Raw genomic sequence first — 19,157 nt, forward strand, 5'->3', positions numbered from 1 at the left:
GCAACTGTGTCAGCTTTTCCCCTGACCTTTAGTCTTTTATATTTACTGCATATAAGATCATAAGGAGGAGCTATTTTGTGCAAATAATGTATAATTAACATTCTTGTATTCAGAACATTTTTAGATTTAATGATTTGAAATGATGATGAAATGAAGTTCAAATGGAGGCATGACAAAAGAGCTTGCTTTGGAGAGGAGTCTGCTTGGCCTTGGCCAATGGGGGTCAGGTCATATGGCTTGGGTTGGTCTTGTAGCTGCGAATGGGGGGAGGGGTTGTTTTCTTTCAATATCTCCTCAGAGCCAATAAGCAAGAGTAGTACTGAATGAATCCAATTATCATCTACAAAATCCTCCCCAGCAACACCTTGCATTAGGCCACAAAACACTTTCATCGAGTGAATAATATGGTCTCCCATGTAAACAATGAAATGGCTCTTTTATTACTATAGAAAGGATCCATGACTAATTACACATTATTTATTTAACTTTTATTCATTCAACACAAAGACCATACATAGAACACATAACACAGAGGAAATGTTTACAAAAAAGCTCACATACTTATATACTTTTAGTCTATTCATGTCCATATTCAACCCCTCTAAATACATTTTCAATGGTGATATTACTTCCCAAAATTAACCTACTAATTTGGCCTATAGGCCTACCCCAGACTTTACTGTTTACAGCTCAGTGAAGCACAAGAAAGACACAAATATGTATGACAAACAGTAATAATAATGATAAAATATACATTAAAGTTAAAAACAAATACAAAACAAAAGAAAAAATATTAATCTATTTCTTTTGATGCAACATGTCCCTAAAACCTCAACTGAAGTGTCTTCAAAGTTAAATAAAACAGTTCCCTGTTTTTTGTTTTCTATTAAATGTCCCATTTCTTTACTGGGGCTTGACCTAACTCATAGTTAATACACATTTTTTAAGAAATATTGAGTTTAGTTTTTATCAAAACACAACTATTGTGTGTACAATTGCACCATGTTAGAAATTCTAAATGTTTTGAACATGCTATTCTTGTAATTTTCCTCATTTGAAATAGACCTGAAGGGTCTAATAGTTGGTCATTATGACCTGTAAAAACCACACAAAAGGTGTGGCAACAACAAAGTTACCAGTCTTTTATTAAATGTCTGATTATATAGCCTAAACTCATTCACAATCAAATAGTGAGTGGTCATTGTTTGCAACTCCAGCCTGCTAATAAAAGAACATTATGTCCCAAAATTATGCTACTGGCCCTTTAAGAAGACCAGCCCCGTCCTCGTACAACTGTTTTATGCAAATATGACAAGCCGAACGTGCCGTGAGCCAATCAGAGCCGCGTTCTAACCGCGGGAGATCTAAATTTCGCGGGACGAAGTTTGGCGGTAAAAAAGCTGTTCTTCTACCAGCCAGCTCTCTTGTCCTGTTGTATGGAGAGCGGAGCTCTGAGCTGGACGGGCTGAAGTCTCACACACCCGGACGTTTTCCGCATCACACAGAAGTCAGAGGAATTTGTAAATCTTAAGGTGGAAACTGATCTCAATGAGACCTGGAAGCCTTCTTTTACCGGACTTTAAATTACAGGACGTTTTAAGTAGATTATTTATTTACTGATCACGGTTTTTGTAACTTGTTCGACAAGTTTGGTCTGCACTTTGTTACGGAACAAAGGATATCAACACCGACCAGTTTTGCTGCGTTTGATGACGAATATTATTAGAAAATAGGGCTAAATTGTGTGTTTAACCCATGCACTTTGCATTGAATAGGCTGATTTCGGCTGCATGAGTTGCTCTTTTGTTATTGTATTTGCAGAGTGAAGATATATGTTCTTTCTATAGCAGAGGCAGCAACTTTCTAGTAGCAGGAACCGATTTAGCAGAGCATTGATCGTGTGCTTAGCTTGACCAATCCGGTTAAATTTAGTTTACTCAGGAAAATGATGCGGATGCCTAAAGGCGTCTCTCCGGCATCAGCTCGGCCAGTGGTGGGACTTGCTTGCTCTCAGCAGAAGATGAAGGTTTTGTCCACCGGAGGAGTGAAGACCGAGTTCTTCAGCACCGGACTGTCCAGCCCTCCGATGAGCACGGTACCGGCCGGATATTTCACCCAGATCTGCAACACCGCCGTGGCCGAACAAAGAGCCAACAGCCTGTATTCAACCCCCCACGGACCAGAGGCTAAACCCATCAGATCATCCTCCGGGCGACTGCCGGTAAATAATCAAACACACACTGCACATACGAGCACTGCAAACTACACACTCAACAACCTACATATCCACCAGTACATGTCACCCAGTTTAACACCAAACACACAGCCACGACATATCCCCCCTAATGGCAAACAGCACACATTGGGTACACAGGGAAGAGACTCAATAAACAAAAACAAAGAAATACCAGTTGCATATAGAAACGGTTAACTTTGCTCTGTAAAATTGCCGACTACATAAATCCCGTTAATCCTCCAAAGAAGAGGTACAATTAACACTATAAGTATCATCTCCACTATCATTATTCAAGAAACATCTGAAAAGGACTCCAATTTGCAAAGATGTATAGCACCTCATTGATTGATCTGTAATCCATTTCACTCTGTACATGCAAACTTTTTGTCGTTTGCACATTTTGATCTGCTCTGTATTACCACTTAGTCTTGAAATTTGATCAGTTATGCAGTCCTGTCTTTATCTTTTTTCCTTGTATGAATGATTACAGATATTTCATAGGGGAGGCATCTCCATAAGTCATTTGTGGCTACTAACCTCATCTGCACAGTTTTTTTTAACCTTGTTTTTAATTTTCTTATTCTATATGTGTATGTGCAAATAAAAATAAAACAAATGGAAACAAAAAAGACAGAATAGGGTCCCAAGTGGTATCAAAATGATTGCTGCAGCCCTTTATTTTCTGGACTTTGTATCTTTCATTCAAGAATGAGAAGGTGGATGATTTTGGAGAAGAGAAGCAAAAGTATTAATATTTCTCTCTTTGGTAGTGAACTTTGTAATTTTTTACAGTAACACCTGAAATAGAAATCAAGGTGTTTGGAACCACGGGATTATTTGGGGGCTTCTGACAGAGCGTTATAAAAAATGCCCAGAATGAACCCAGTATTGGACACGAAAAAAAAAACACGATTGTAATTGGCAGGTGCCAGTGAGCATCTGTCACACTCATCACTTGTGTTAAACTGTTTTTTAAGCTTACCTTTGGACAGGTATGTCCTGAGTAGGACCTTAAACTGAATCAGTCAACTGGCACAAGGTGAATTAACCCTATAAAGGGCCCCCTGACAAGGTATTACCGAGCCCCTTTTTTCCCAGGTATCCATGGGAAAAAGGACTTGATGATGATGCGATAATAAATTGCACCACGACTGAACTGATTTCAAGGACACCAAGCGAGAGATGAAATGGTATCAGTGAGACACTGTGGTGGTCAGTGGGAAAATGTTTGAATTTGTAATAGCTGCATGCAAAGTGTATCCAGTACAGTGAGTTATGTGGGTGGAATAATTGTTGATTTCCATTGGTATGCATGTGCGTTTGGGGCACATTCAAATATGTTTTTACGTGATAAGCCTCAGAGGAGCCACTGTGACTGCTGCTGCTCGATGTGTGTGAATCGTGTGTATGCCATGTTAACTTGTGTGACATCTTTTCTCCGCAGTCCAGCTGTAGCTAGACAAGACCAGACGCCGTGTGTGTAAATGTGTGTTTGATGGTTTTGGTAAGGGAGGGGGGTTAGTTGATAGTGTTTGGAGAGTGTTTGGGGGCCCCTCGCTTGTGAAAAGGAAGGATGAGTGGCCTCCACAGTGGGAGATAGCCAGGGCAGCAGGGGTAGCTTTTACACTATCAAACAATGAGCAGTCTGGTGGCAGACATTAATGTAAACACAGCTTTTGACTGGTCGGTAACCATAGTTACTATAGTAGTTCTATTTTTGGATTATTATTATTATTTTAGGAATAATTCCACATTGTGTTTTCATACAGAGAGAGGTTGCACGAGGACGAGGCTGGTCTTCATGAGAGTACAATTAGTTCCTACTTGTTAGGGACAGCTGAGTGTGTAAAAGACTCAAGTTGCCATGTGTTAGAGTTGAGTGGACAGAGAAGCTGGATGTCCACTGTCTTGCTGTATTGGTGTCAATTAAAGAAGGTCAAAAGAAGAGAAACTGCTTATTACTCAGGAACCAGAGGAACTGGAAAATGCTAATGAACAAGAAAGAAGGGTTATAGATCTATTAAGCATTTTGTGCTAAAAATTAACTATAATTTGACAAAAATCACTTGTATTTGGACAGCTTTTTTTGTGATTACACCCACATGACAGCTGCCCCAACTGCACCTGTCACTGAGGCAATACAGGACCAGTGTAACCTGTTTATATCACTGTGGGAAGGAGGTGGAGGTCAGAGGTCACAACTGGACAAGTGGTGTTTTCCTGAGAGCTGATGTTTGTCATGTCAAGCGATAGAAGCTCCTAAAAACATCATTCAGATTTTTTTTGGTAAGAAAAACTCAGAGTTCCTGCTATGCCCTCTATGCGTAAAGGATTATTTGAAAAGCTTTATGATCTGAGAGGATTGGATCGCACCCCGCAACATGCTCCACACCTGCTGTTGCTTGTTATATTTGGTCTTTTCTTTCAAGCCAGCCAGTCGGTAAGTTAGTGAATTGCTGTCAGGCTAAAGGGGTTAGGGGTTAGAGTGTGTACAGGGTCTCCAAATCTCATGTTAACCCCCTGCCCTTGGAGCCTGTATTCACTAATAGGCCCCGCAAGAGGATTAGCTGGGCGTAAGTAAAGTGAGAAATAGGCTACCACCTGGCTTATCATATGCCAAGGTGAACTTAATTACAGTTAAGTGTTGTGTATGCATTCTTGGATTTGTGCATGTCACATGTTTGAATTCTCAATTTTGTCTAGTGACTTACAGAAATGTGTTTTTCACATATTAATCCAGCATTAAGAGCAGTTCATGTGACAGATACTTGCTCATAACTGACCCCGGCTAATACAGAGTGTTATGGATGTGGGCTGATAGGGTTTATTATACTGCTGTGTAATCATCAGAGGTTGGTGACATGTTGCTGATATGGGAGCCAAAGTGCTGAGTGTGTTTTCCCGCTGATAATAACACTGTCCATTCATTCTCGCTGCCATACATACAGTACATATATACATGTTTGAATTTGTTGGGACCACTCAAACTTCTTTTTTTAAGTGACTTGAAGAAAAGCAGTTTTTCTGTTATGACACGTTGCAAAGGTGATGCAGGAGGTCTCAGTTGAGGTGCACTTTTGAAATTGCAGAGCAGGTTTCAAAAGTCCCGAAGTCCCACGATTCTGTAACTTCCTCAGCACGTTTCAGTAAATTAGGTAAACTTTTAATCAAGGGGGAACTTGCACCTAAAAGTCTTAAAAAACAAAAGATGCTGAAATGTGTATCTTGTTCATGTCACAAACAACTAAAGACACATTAAGATGAGTAATCCTGTTTTGTAGTAAAGGATTTAAAAGCTTCTTCCTTCCTTCTGCCCTCATTCAAAAACATCAAAGGTGATAATCAAAGCTCGCTTTTTTTTCGTCTTGCTTTTCATGTGAGCTGAGAAGACGTACATATTCTCTGGGAAACTCAGAGGTAGTCATTGCTTTTCGTCTGAGAGTGTTACAGTCTCTGACGCACTCCTGAATTTCTAAATTACTGTTGACTGCACCTGCAGTGTTTTTTTTAGGGTCATGTGCCAAAGTCTACAATATTCGGTCCACTCCAAATTCCTTAAACGTGCTGTATGTAATTCTGGAGAAAGATGGCTGATTGTTGAGTCTCAGTGCCAAGTTGGTCTGTTTATCACTCCAAAAATGGATCTAAATTATCTATCTATCTAAATTAAGGTGAGCTTTAGTTCTCAGCCACAGATCATCAGTGCTGCAGCTGGTATGGACAAAAATGAAAAAAAAAAAAATATATATATATATATATATATATATATATATATATATATATATATATATATATATATATATATAAATATATGGAAGGATGCCATTATTATGTTCTAAGGGAAACACTGAAGTAAATCTGTGCAGTATTATGTGCTGGAAAGCTTGCATTTTTAACAGAATTGTAGATATAAAGTCTTAGGCCACCATAGAAAAAAAATATGTGTGTATATATATATATATATATATATATCTTCTTCAGACCTAAGTCACTATCTAGTTTGACCTCCCTTTACAAAAAGCATCTTCAAGTTATCTTAAATAATCTTCTGGTATACCAGAAGATTAGTTTTGCAAATCTCATATTGTCTGCCCAAGAGAGTCCAAGACATACTAAATGGAAAGGGAGGTCACACTAGCAACTTATTGTTAAAGGTGATTTATTCTGAAGTACTCGTTTTAATACTGTATACATATTTTCTGTGTGTTCTGGTTGTATTTTAATAAAACGATTACTGAGAAATGAACACGTATGATCCCTATAACCTTGCTAAAATGACAAAAGGTTTTGGGCGGCTCAGGCCTTTTTCACAGTGTTGTAGTTGTGACTGTAGTGTCGTCTTAGTGTGTTTGCTGACACAGCAGCTTGATTGCATGTTCAGTCTTCTGTTTACAGGAAGTGTTGCTTCTTCATGTACAGCTCACTTCCTTTAACTTAAACAACAGTACTCAGTACCCGCTGTCTTTCGAGCTTATTTTTTACACTTGGTGACAGAACATTTGGCTCAGCATGAAAACCTGCGTTCCTTTAATTACAAACCCGTCTATACAACAGCCGCGCATAATCCCACGTTTGAAAGCTTACTCATGGGGCACGTGCTGTGAAAAACACTGAGAAAAGGTTAATGTTTGACTGAATGAAGTTAGCTTAAGCTGCAGCGATCTCGTCTTTACTTTTTAATCATGCTGACTGTAGTAAAAGGCAGTGTATCAGGGATTGTCATGTGGCTTTTAACCAGGGTGTGTGGACTGTTGATAATGTGTCACCCTTGTTTCCTTTCGCATTGATAGAGATGTAAATGTGTTACAGGATTCAGGCTTGCGTCAGTATCCAGGGAAGTCCTCTCTCTGTATAACGGCTACATTTACTACAGCCAAATGGCAGTCCGGCAGCGACATGTATCTGCATAATGTCAAGCAGAAACAATGTCCTGCTTATTCCCTGCTTATGTCACATGTGCGTGTTCCCAGATCGTCATGGAATGTGTGCAATCTGCCAAAAGTGCATCAGCGTTCATATCAACTCTGCCTCTCTGTGCGAAAACAAACTCTTCAACCGCCAGTGAATCACCTTGTGTTTCCAGAGATCCTTCGTCTGTTGATCCCCCACTCACACCAATGTCACTCGGGTGTGACATTGGCCGCCAACTGTATGCACTCACCCAAAACCTCTGTTTCTCTTTTCGCTCTCATTCACCTCGTTTTACCTCAGCCTCAGGCCAGCGCTGGCCCTGAACATAATGTCCTCAATAGGGGAAGTTTAGCATTTCAAAGCAGTATGTTCCCACCCAGCCCACCCCTCTCTATCTCCACCAACCCAAATGGGCAGATACACCCTTCTCTTTTACCTCCTGAGAGCCATGTTGACAATCTCATCAGCAATGCAGACATTGTTTTTCCTTTGACTCTCTGAGGGTGTGGTGGTGAGAGCTTTGTGTACAGAGGAGTAGATATTTGCAGGCATACTGTAACTTGCCCTTGGCTTGAGTGGAATCTGAGTCCCACGCCACCGCAGGTTTGTTGGTTTGAAGAGAGGCCCAACTGCAGAAGTCCTTCACGTGACTGTGACTTTGTGTGTGAAATGCCGCTGTGGAGATTTCACCACAGCAGCAGTAGCGGGCGGCGGGAATCTGCCAAAGAATGTAGAGCAAACTGGAGAAGCCACGTGCAGTGCTATGGGTGTAACAGGCCAGGCGAGTCTTGGAGATAGAGAGTTAATAGGGGTGTATTTGGCTTAGCCCTTTCCTTTTTCCTCTCACAGCAATTGGCCTAAACAGTGGCTGCACAGTAACTACACGGGAACTGATTTTAAATTGACAAACATATGCTTACAGTGCACGCAGTGTGCAGCTTTCTGTGTAAGACTGATCCAAATGATCACATTTAGTCTTTAAGGATGTTCTCATGTCCCTGAACATTTGCCTACAAATCAACAACGTGTCTTTCCACTACGTGAAACAGTGTTTGCGCAATATGGTTGACTCACCAGAGAAATCCCTCATGCAAAAAAGGGAGCCCCCACCCTCACCCATACAGCTGCAGGGTGAAACCGTTGGTTCCCCTCTTACAGCGTGTCACCACCATGCCTGTGGCTGTGTGTCTCTCAAATTTTAGACCTACAAGCCTGAAAAATGGAGACACGGTGCAGCTTCATCTGCATGTTAAGGCCATGGAAGTTCATAACGTTATTCTAATGTAAAGGCTGCTTTTTTTATACAATACCTTATCTGGAACTGAAAAAAATGGACAATCAAGTAAAGCCAGACAGATCTTTCTGTTGGATCTTCCTCTGGTGTCTGGCAGCAGCTGTCAGGACTCTGAGCCAACAGAAACACTGCTTTTAATCTCATAAATACATGCTGACAGTCACCATTTTGTTCAGAGGAGCATATCACTGTAGTTCTGTGGGTACCGTGCCATTGTTCAGGAGCTCCAAAATACCAAAATCCCCATTTGTCCAAAAAATGTCCTGTTAGACCAAAAGCCCATTTCTTAATAACCCGCTATCTCAAAAACAAATGGCCATTGCATCAGAGTCCCCTTTCTTTGAAAATAGGCACTCACTGCAGTAAGTTTCAGTTTCCCGGTGGCGTATGAACCACTGATCCCGGGCAGTGTTGATACAGCAGTGTTTTAGATACTGAAACTTGGTGTTTTAAGAGAAAAACGATCTTTTCCTCACTATAACCAGGTGGTTTTTGTGCCTACACCTAACCACACATTCACCACAGTGTTAATGACAAATGTAATGTATATGTGGTTTACAGAAATGTACGATGCAAACTTCTTTTTCTGATAATTGGGTTATCTAACTGCGGGGGGGTGGGGTGGGGGTGCAGTGACCTGCTACTTTGAACTGTGAATAGGCTTCCGGTCCAATGGGACATTTCTCGACAAACTGGGCTTAAGAAGTTTAGGCTGTTTGAAATATGGGCTGCCCCCAATTCTGCGTCCTGCTGAGGTCACTGTATGGCCGTCTGTGTGCTGTAGGGATTAAAAGCTGCCCCACCAGCAGCACATACACTTGCTGTGCTGCTCCAGATGTCACAAGTCAACAGGTGGACATGTCAGAGAGCACACTGGGACAATGGCAGCCTTCATTATCCCCAAACTCACACAGGCGCATCCACACGTGGTAAAGTCAATTCAGCACTTTTACCCTCCTCAGAAAAAGTCAGTCACCTAAACCTATTAGCTAGAGCACCGCGGTGACAAAAAGGGATTATTGTTGCCAAGTCTTTGTGGAGAGACGTGAAGGAAAGGCGTGTTTGTGAGAGAAAACAGAGCTGAAAGGATAAGAAAGGAGTGAGCTGAGGTCCTAACCAGATGCGACAAATTACCCAGCAGCTTCAGTAATGTCTTGCTGAAATCCTACGCCCCGTTAGCTCAGTCACCAGAGTTTTTCTGTGTGGGCGCACTGCGCAACGAGGGTAATGAATACAGATTGACTGCAGACATTCTCGTCCAGCGTGTTGGAGATAACACTTAACTGTCAGGAATTACACATGTCGGGGTGTCACCGATTTGTGCAACTTTTTCATTTTTCACACAGTTGGTCATTGCTCAATCACGTAAGCGAAACTTTCAGTTTTGGTACGTTGGGCCTATGTAGGTCACTGGAAAAAAAGTAGTGGTCATATGAAGACTGGGGTCCAAAGGTTGTGTGTGTGTTTTTGGTTGAAGTTGCAGCTCTTGAGTGTATGATGCAGTACAGTTATAGTGAAGTGAACATTAGTATGAGTGTGTGGAGAGCCTGTGTGTTAACGCTGTAGAAGAAAGGGGAGCTTGGGAGGCTCGAGAGGGGGAGGAGAGGTCATTGAGTAATTCCAGGGATTGCCTTGCATTTTGCATGCAGTGGGTTGGGAGCAGATCACTCCCTTCCCCTATCTGCCCCTACAACTCCACACCCACACACACACACACACACACACACAGACAGCCCCTCTTGAAGTGCTTGGGAAAGTGTGACGGGGGTGCTTTGTTCCTGCACTTGAGGGCTGTTGGCACATTTACGACACTTTTCAACAACCCCCCTATTTAACACTTTTACCAGCACTGTTTCATGGATTGGCTGGACGTGCCCCACACACTTCATTCTCATGATTTAACTACTAACTTGCCATTACGTAAAGTCAAGTAGGATGAAAGATAGTTTCCAGCAGACCATAGCCAAGTAAAGAACTCAAATGAGGATTATATTTACAATATATATTTTCTTACGATGCCAGAATGATTAGGTCACAGTGAACACTGCAGCTGTAACAAACACTCTTTGCTCTTATATTTTCTTAATTTACTGACGTGTGTATATATATATATAAACTCTTTCCATTTTAGGCTAAGAGGAAGCTGGACCTGGAGGACCCTCTTTACCTGCCAGAGTTCCGAACACCAAAAGGCAAAAGCAGCATCGCAGCCAGGATACCAAGTCCAAGGAGTGAGTACAACAGCTACCGATCAGAAAATACATGAATGTGAAAGAGGTGGCTTCATGTAGTCGGGTTTAGTGAATAGATACTTGAGCTGCACCAGAGCTATTAGTGTTATCTGTGCTGATAACATCTCTGAAGTGCTTCTATTCAAGTCAAGTTTACAGTACAACAAGGGAGAAGCCAGTCACTGACAGACCCTTTACTCCATGCAGAGGAGGCGCTCTGGGAACACTAAAACAGCACAATGGTGACAACAAACAACAACAACAAAAAATCAACTAAAAGTTGCAACATTTTGGTAGAGTTATATTAAAGGAAAACTTCACCCAAAATGTTTTGTGTATAAAGTACTAAACCAGTGTTACACTGAATTCCCAAAGAAAACGTTATTTTTCTCCCATGCCTCCATTCAAAAACTAAGAATTCATGATTAATTGTATTCATATGGGACCACATTTACCAATAGCAAAACTGTATCAAAACATCCATTTACATGCTCTCACACAGCTATTGCAGTATAATCCAAGTCTTGCCAAAGTCATGCACCTTTACTAAACCATTTATATTGAAACCACTGAGCACAAAGTGAAACTTATTCACTCTATCCTGCAGCCTTGGTCAGTAGTTTGTTTGTGTTAATATTTAACTTTGGCGTTTTGAAAGGTTAGTCTGGATTTCCCAAAGTCACACAATAACACAAACAAGCTACCAATTGTGGCAGTGGTCAATAAGCAACTTGCATGTTCTGAAAAATAAACTGACTCTTCTTGTCAATTGAGTCTGGCTTTGAAAGGAGCATAGATAAGTTTTACTTGCTTACTTACTTTACAGTACTGAGCATACATTTGGAAAAATGAGACTTGGATTATACTGCACCAGTTGTGTGAGAGTTTGTAAACAGATGTTTGGTGTGGTGTTGCGGTTGCTCAACACGGACCCATTTTTACTGCAGTTCATCAGAACTTTTCTCAGATTTTAGGCTCTCGGTGTAACAGGGTGAGCAACTGACGCACAAATGGTCATTTGGGGGGTGAAGTATTCCTCTAAGTCCAATATAATAATAAAGAAGAGCAATATAAAAAGGCCATTAAAAAAGTGTTAAGTACAAAGAGATAAGTCACAGGAAGTTGTGTAATTACAGTTCTTTACAGTGGTGCAAGTCCAGAGAGGGGACGGTAGGGGAGGGTGGATGGAGCAGTTGTGCGGGCGACTGTTAGTGTGAGGAGATATCTGTGGTGTGAAGCTTGTTTACAGTCAGTGAACAGGATCATAAACACACAATGCTACACGAGTCACATTCACGTAGGAATGAAGGTTATTGATGCATTTATATGATAAAAGTTGGCACTTACAGAACGTTTATTTGCTTACTCATCTTACATTTTGGGGGAAAAGGCTGAGCTGTGGGAGAGATTTTGAGTTTCTTTGTAACAGCATTTATGTAAATAAACCTAATGAAGTACAGTTCTTTGTTTTGACTTACTTTCATGATTGCTTCATTTTCTGTTAAATATCTACATATATTTGTCTGTTTGTACTGCTTTTAATCTCTAACTGTTCACCTCTTCACATGCCTCTGCCTGCGTCTTTGCTCTCAGCTCCAAAGTCTCCAGGTGAGCGGACACGGTACGACACCTCCTTGGGCCTGCTGACGAAGAAATTTGTGGGTCTAATTGCGGAGTCTCCTGATGGAGTCCTCGACCTTAACTGGGCCACTGAGGTTTTGGAGGTCCAAAAGAGGCGCATCTATGACATCACAAATGTCCTGGAGGGAGTTCAGCTCATACGAAAGAAGTCCAAGAACAACATTCAGTGGCTGTGAGTATCAATACAGAGGAAGACGTATAAAACGGGAAATGGAAATAGTTTTCATAATAGACAAATATGTATGTCTAACTGGCTCATGATCAGAGCCAGATGTTAGAGGGAAAAAAGTTAAAAATGCATAGTTAAAATATTTAAATTTTATCTTCTAAACATTTGCCAGACAGTGCAAAAGGTTACGTTCAGACTGCATGCATAAGTGACCTTTTTAATCTAGTTTTTTTGCTCATTTGTGACTCATATCTTTTTTTTTTTGTTAGTCATAACCTCTGCAGCACAGGTCATGGAATCTGATCTTTTCAATTCTGCTTTCGGCAACTTTTATATGCGGTCCTAAACCAGATAGAGATATTATATTTTGTTATGCAACCTCAGTCTGAACAGTCATATTGGCATTTGACCCACATCAGTGTCTTGCTGTGAGAGTTTTTTGACAGATGTAGTTAAAAGCGGCCCTTGAGATTCTGAAATTATGGATGAGATCTGTTTCAGTGAAGCCATTCATGTCACGATCCCATCACTCACGACTCCACATCAACACATTCCTTCGTACAGAAATCACAGCCATTGCACCACAAAGTACCATATTTGAAAATCCGTCTCTCTTTCTCGCTCACAATTCTCAGGCTTTCACTGCACATCATTTTAAAAACAACACCATAAACGCTGCCTTCACTGGCCTCTGTGTTTACTTCCCTGCAACAGTGCGCTGCCAGTAATGTGTTTGTTGTTCTTTTGTGCATATGGGACAGTTCAGGACTGTGACTAGTTCACACTGGAATCTGATAAAGGCCGCATTTAAAAAAAGTAATATGAACAACCAAACAAAAAAAGATCTGAGCATAAATTGAGCATTAAGGCTAAACATAGCCAAATAAGTCCCCCAACATGAAACCTTTACCAACATTTGATGCTTGGTGGGAGTTCCAGACCCCAGCGTGGTCTTGGTTAAACTATCAGCAGTACAATAAAATGTTTTTTCGGTTGTTAACCACATGACAGCCACAGTTCAGCTCTATAAACACAGCTTTCAACAAACTCGGATACAGTTTATTTACTTCTGTCAAACGGCTCCGATGAGACTTTATCTTCTAAGCCAACTGCCAAACATTTTTACTGACAGTAAATTGCAGAATAAGCAGACACTCCTCATGTTAAGCAGGGGTCAGAGTTTCCCACAGATGAAGTCTGAATAGCCCTTCATACTGAGGGACCAGTAAAATCGAGAAATCTGTATCATGTAATGGAAAGCAACACAAAACCCTGAATTAAATACTACCAAATAACTACCAATGTTTTTTTTGTTTTTGTTCTGGCTGCAACTAATGATTATTTTCATTAACAAGTAATCTGTTTTTTTTAAATAATTAATCTATTTATTATTTAGTCAATAAAATTTAAAAAAAATGTGAAAATGCTCATCACAATTTTACAGTCTAAAGTGACATTTTCAAAGTGCTTCTTTTTTGCAACACAAAGACTCTTTAATTATTTATTTTTATTTACTATGATTATTTAAAAAAAGAAAAGCACGCTGCAAATTCTCACATTTGAGAAACTTGAACCAGCAAATGTTTGACATTTTTGCTTGAATAATGACTACAACAATTAACTGATTATCAAAAGAGGTGGTGATTAATATTGTTTCAAACGACTAATTGATTAACTTTGTAGCTCTACTTTAGTTGCATATTGACCATAAACTTTACTGAATCAGTTATGCAGCATGGCCACTTTGCTTAACATCTTATTGAAAAGTGTTCTCAATATTTTGAGCGCTAATTACATGGACTAGAAATGATATTAGAACCAAATTCAGTACATCATAAACTACATCTTCACCTCTGACACAGCCAAAACCAAAGGTGAAAATATATGTTTTTATTGTGTGATTATTGAAAAGCCATTGTGTGGCTACAATTGAGTGCATTTATCCTGCTTACATTTAGTTTATCTGCCCCCTAGTGGCTGTTTGGAGGCATTACAACACCTTTGTCCAACATTGAACAACCTCTGCCAAACTACGTGGAGTGTTTACTGTCTATTACACTGTTTTTGAGTTGTTACAACAGCTTCCAAGAGTTTTTACTGCAATAACATCATCACAGCTTTCGTTTATTTATATTTTTATGTGTATTCTCATAGGGTTGGAGATGTATTTGAGGGTGGTGCAAGTGGAGGAGAGAAGGCTTGCGCCCTAAGGAAAGAGCTCGGAGACCTGGAGAGAGTAGAGCGATCTCTGGATGAGCTGATCCACTCCAGCACAGCTCAGCTCAAACAACTCACAGAATATGAAGATAATAAGAGATATCCTTTACATCCAGCCATGTGTGCTTGTGTACGTCGTTTTGTGGTGGTCTTGTGGTTACACACGCAACTATCTGCTTAATTTCGGCTGCTTGTTAACACCCTTGACCATATACTGTACATTGGGCTATGTGACATATCAGGATATCCGCTCCATCGGCAGTCTCAGAGACCAGACAGTTATTGCCGTTAAGGCTCCGGCTGACACCAAACTGGAGGTGCCAGACACGGCAGGGGTGAGAAAATGGATTTTGAATAAAAACATATTTAATTGCAATTCCAAAAGAAAAAAAATACATTGTATTGTATTGTATATGTACAACTATTATAACTTTTTCTGCGTCACTTTCTCCCTACAGCAGGGGTCGTTACAGATCTATTTAAAGAGTAAGAATGGCCCTATTGAAGTCTACCTGTGTCCAGAAGAGGGTCTCGAAGATGCTAGCCCGGTTAAAAGTGCTGTCACCCCTAAAAAGGAGTTCCCTCAACCACTCGGCCCTCCATCCACAGCTCCAAGTTTCAGCATCAAAGAGGAGCCTGCTGAATGTAAGCGAGGCTCTCTGTAGGGTCATGCACAGTACAGTAGGATTCTCACTCCAGGAACTTATTGTGTAATGACTCACCTTATTCCAACAAGGAGTTGTATGTGAGGCTATGATTGCATCTATGCACTCGTTTTGGGAGCTGCTTTTCTTTTGGAAGCAGCATGCTCTAGCTAGCCTGACTATAATGTAACGACGGAAACATACGTTTATCTTGTGGTAACAACGAGACTGAGAAAAACTTGCACCTGAGGTTGCAATAGCTACTACAAGCATGATATACCTGAATCTGTGCATCCGTGTGAATCGAGTCAAGTTGATTTGTAGGTAATGTCAACACCAAGTTTTGACAACAAATGAGAAAATGTCGAATAAAATAGCTCCACGGTTTGGCCCGACTTAACTCACTTTTGGTACAATGTGCGTTCTCTATTTTGCTTTCCAACGCAGATAGTACCCCCTCAGTGTAGGTGGGATTTTTAGCTGATCGCCATAGCAATGCTGTATGACAAAGCAGTGACCTCATCTTCACCATGACAATAGATCCTCCCATTGGCAACCAAACAGAAGGACGTCTGCACTACGTCAGTTCATAGTAAATAGTGTATGCCGTAGTTTTGCAGGTTGACTTTTTAAAAAAATCTGGGACGAGCGACCCTTCTCCTTACCTCTGTCGCCCTAGTGACAGCTCGCTTCGCCCAGTCAGTGGTCTGTAGTTGTTTAACTCCACCTTCTAGTACCCGTTCAACCCAATGTTACCTCAACTGTAGTGGCACCAAAACAAGGACTGGGTACTACTTTTGAAAACCAAATACAAGCACATTGAGCCGAGCAGAGCTGTGCTGTACCATGTAGTGTAAATGTGGCAAAAAAAGATTATAACTGGTTACGCTGTATCTATTTTGATCCTTTTTTAAACTGTCCACTCTGAGTCCAACATTGTTAAATGAGTACTGGAGTAATCTTGACAATTATCTTGGCGAGTTTTAAGGGCATCGGTAGGTGTATTTTTTAACTATAGCGCAGACATCAGAGATGTATCCATGTTGTCACATAACTTCTTGCAGGAAAGGAAATGTCAGTATATTCCCTTAAAATTCTCAATCAACCAATCAAAAGATCAGTCAGCTAACTGTAATAGGTATCAGGCATTTGATATACCTCAGTGCAGTTTGAAGTGCTGTACAAGTCCTGGTTGGTGGAAATTATAAGAATAAAGGCTAATGTGCAAAAAAATAAAGATAAATGACCAGAATTACATAAAATGTAACACAGAGCACAGTATAGGCATACAAAATAACCTGGCCCAGCATTGGCCCAAACTCGGCATGCTGCCCAACTAGCTGAGACTCGGCGTGAATGATGCCCCAGATTAGAGCCAAACATACTGACTCAATACTGGCTGCTGACACTGCCATCACTTGGAAGTATTAAGTTGAAAAACAAAACTTGTAGAAACTGTATCTATATTGGCAATAATTGCATGTATTTAAACATTCAAGGAACATAATAGGCTGAATAGATGAATTTATGTTCTGTCATTTTTTTCAATCACAGCCAACATATCGACAGCAGCTCCAGCCACCTCCTCAGCTGCAGCCTCCACCTCTACTCTGCTGGACGTCGAGGGTCTGCTGGGTCTTCCCCCTAGCCTCCTCCAGATCACGGAGGACCAGCTTCCTTGCACCTCCTTCACGCCAGACCCAAACACCCCCTTTGTCAGTTTCTCTCCACCTTTAGACCACGACGATTATCTCTGGAGCCTGGAGGATGGCGAGGGTGTGTCAGATTTCTTTGACACGTATGATCTTGGAGAACTGTTGAAGAGCTGAGATGTAAGTGAAGGAAGGGGGGAAGGAAATTTGGGGAGATTTGGGGGAAATATTTAATTGAATGCCTTCGCGAGGTAGGAAATATTACACTATGAAGCCATCACTCTTTGTTTTTAACCATACCTGGTTTAATGTTAGTAATTTCAAAGGAGTTCCCCTTTGTTATTTTTATATAAGTAAAATAATTTGTACATAATTTTGTAAAAATGACCATTAGAAAACTGTTCAAAAAGCAGGAATTGTGTCATATTTTCAAATTTCGCTAAAAGATAAAAAAAAAAATTAACTCATACAAACACATGGGTTATTATGCATATCACATCCCCATTAACAAAATGAAAGTTATGCGTTTAGTTATCAGGCGGTGTTTACAGTGTGACAACTCAGGAATTTTTTCTTCCTCGTCTCCAAAGTCTAAATGTTTAGTGCCACTCTTTGGCCCGTAGGGGGCAGCCTTGTATTATGTCAGCTTTAACTGCCATGCAGCTTTACATGACTCAATCACCGGATGAGAGTAAGCTAAAGCCACCAAAACCAAACACAGGGTGTGTTTTTAGGAGTCTGTCTACTTTCAACACTGATAAATTAAGCTGTGAATGATACCAGTCCTCGTAGATCCTCTACATCTACCTTTTGAACACACAGTATCGTGTGAAATCTCATTTTTACAGTGCTCATGTTGCTTCTGTCTGATCAGGTTTCTGTCACCTGCCTTAAGCTTTATATAATGTCAGGCCTTGTACCTGTTTGGTGCTGCGTTGTGTGCCAAAATGTGACAGGCAGCTTGTGACACCCAAAGGTGGAACCATATCCAGAGTTAAAGGCTGATAATGGGTACTCTGTTAACACTTACACTCACTGTTGTTGGTTTGGCAGCTTTATTTCAAATCCAGGTGCTCCTCTATTGATAAGAGTTTGCTGATTTTAATAGTTTTTTTATGTAGTGGTATAAAACTACTATTGTATTTCTGAGGAAATTACCCCAGATAAATGAAATGCAACATCTGTGTTGCAGGTGTGTTGGAAGCAAGGGGTTAATTGATGTAATTAAGGTTTAATTAGAGTAGCGATTTGCTTTTCCTCTTGTTCAGAAATGTTGATTTAGGAGCTCAGAAAAAAGGAATTTATATCCTTACTGTTCAAATTTAAAGGCTATGAATGCTTTCCCACATGTGGTGGTGCAGCTCGTTTAAATGTCAAAGTCATGTAGTTGTTTTTTCCTTCAATGCGTTCCAGACATTTGGAAATTTGAATTTCGTGCTGATGTATTTTTGGCTTTCCCTCTACACTGCAGAGATAAGCTAACTGTCCTGTCCTAACAAAACTTGAAAATGTGTGTTTGTGTGTGTATTTGACAGCTTGGGAAATGGGTTCCATTGTGTGTTTGAGTGTGAGTTTTTACAGTGTAAGTTAGAGGATGTGAATTCAACATTTGTAGGTTTTTTTTTAATGAGCATTATTTTTCTGGTATTTGTACATAATGATTTTTGTATTTATACCTATTTAGTGAATTTTTTTGAAAGTTTTTTACATGAGGCATAACTGTTTTTTTTTTATGACATGCGGCACTTAATATTTTGTAATATTGTGTGATCTGTTTGAAATTATTAAATAAATACTGAAGCCATGGTTTACACTTGGAATCTTGCTCGATTTTCAATTTACTCACTTGTCATCCGAGGAACCTGCAAGGACCTGTACTTCCTGGAAAAGTATCGCAATTAACTTCTCCAGCAAATATTTTCAGCAAAACTGCAAAGGAAAATACATCTAATCTTCATCCATCATTGCTTTTAATGTTTTTTCACCAACCCTGTGTAATTTCTTCAATAATATGACCTGACTTCTGCTGAAAAATTCAATAACAGAAGAGATTTCAAATTCTATAGTAGGAACCCAGGGGTTAAATCTGAAAATTAAGTGAAAAAAGTTGATCGGGTTGAAGGGAAGCACCTTGGCTTCCCTTCAGGCAAACTAACACTGAA

At 40.3% G+C, this 19,157-nt stretch overlaps 1 protein-coding gene across 2 annotated transcripts; it reads left to right on the forward strand.

Moving 5' to 3' along the window:
• The first annotated feature begins 1,410 nt into the window (after nucleotides 1-1,410).
• Nucleotides 1,411-18,815, forward strand: e2f2 (E2F transcription factor 2). 2 transcript variants are annotated; one of them, XM_042500893.2, is made up of 7 exons: nucleotides 1,411-2,221; nucleotides 10,573-10,672; nucleotides 12,266-12,485; nucleotides 14,637-14,798; nucleotides 14,920-15,034; nucleotides 15,161-15,344; nucleotides 16,898-18,815. In XM_042500893.2, the coding sequence occupies exons 1-7, from the start codon at nucleotides 1,946-1,948 to the stop codon at nucleotides 17,170-17,172; spliced, it is 1,332 nt and encodes a 443-aa protein (XP_042356827.1). In that variant the 5' UTR covers nucleotides 1,411-1,945; the 3' UTR covers nucleotides 17,173-18,815. The 2 variants fall into 2 exon arrangements, with proteins under 2 accessions (XP_042356827.1, XP_042356826.1); XM_042500892.2 differs by having other exon boundaries at nucleotides 1,413-2,221; nucleotides 15,158-15,344.
• Nucleotides 18,816-19,157: the final 342 nt, after the last annotated feature.

The sequence above is a fragment of the Plectropomus leopardus genome, chromosome 14 (assembly GCF_026936395.1).
Source record: "Plectropomus leopardus strain MGB_pleo_1.0 chromosome 14, ASM2693639v1, whole genome shotgun sequence".
Classification (NCBI taxonomy): Eukaryota; Metazoa; Chordata; class Actinopteri; order Perciformes; family Serranidae; genus Plectropomus; species Plectropomus leopardus.

Bases quoted from the DNA above. Each gene is read 5' to 3' on its own strand.
- e2f2 (XM_042500892.2), top strand. From the start codon at position 1,946: ATGATGCGGATGCCTAAAGGCGTCTCTCCGGCATCAGCTCGGCCAGTG. The intron at 2,222-10,572 runs GTAAATAATCAA...TTTCCATTTTAG, and splicing joins CATCCTCCGGGCGACTGCCG to GCTAAGAGGAAGCTGGACCT. The intron at 15,345-16,897 runs GTAAGCGAGGCT...TTTCAATCACAG, and splicing joins CAAAGAGGAGCCTGCTGAAT to CCAACATATCGACAGCAGCT.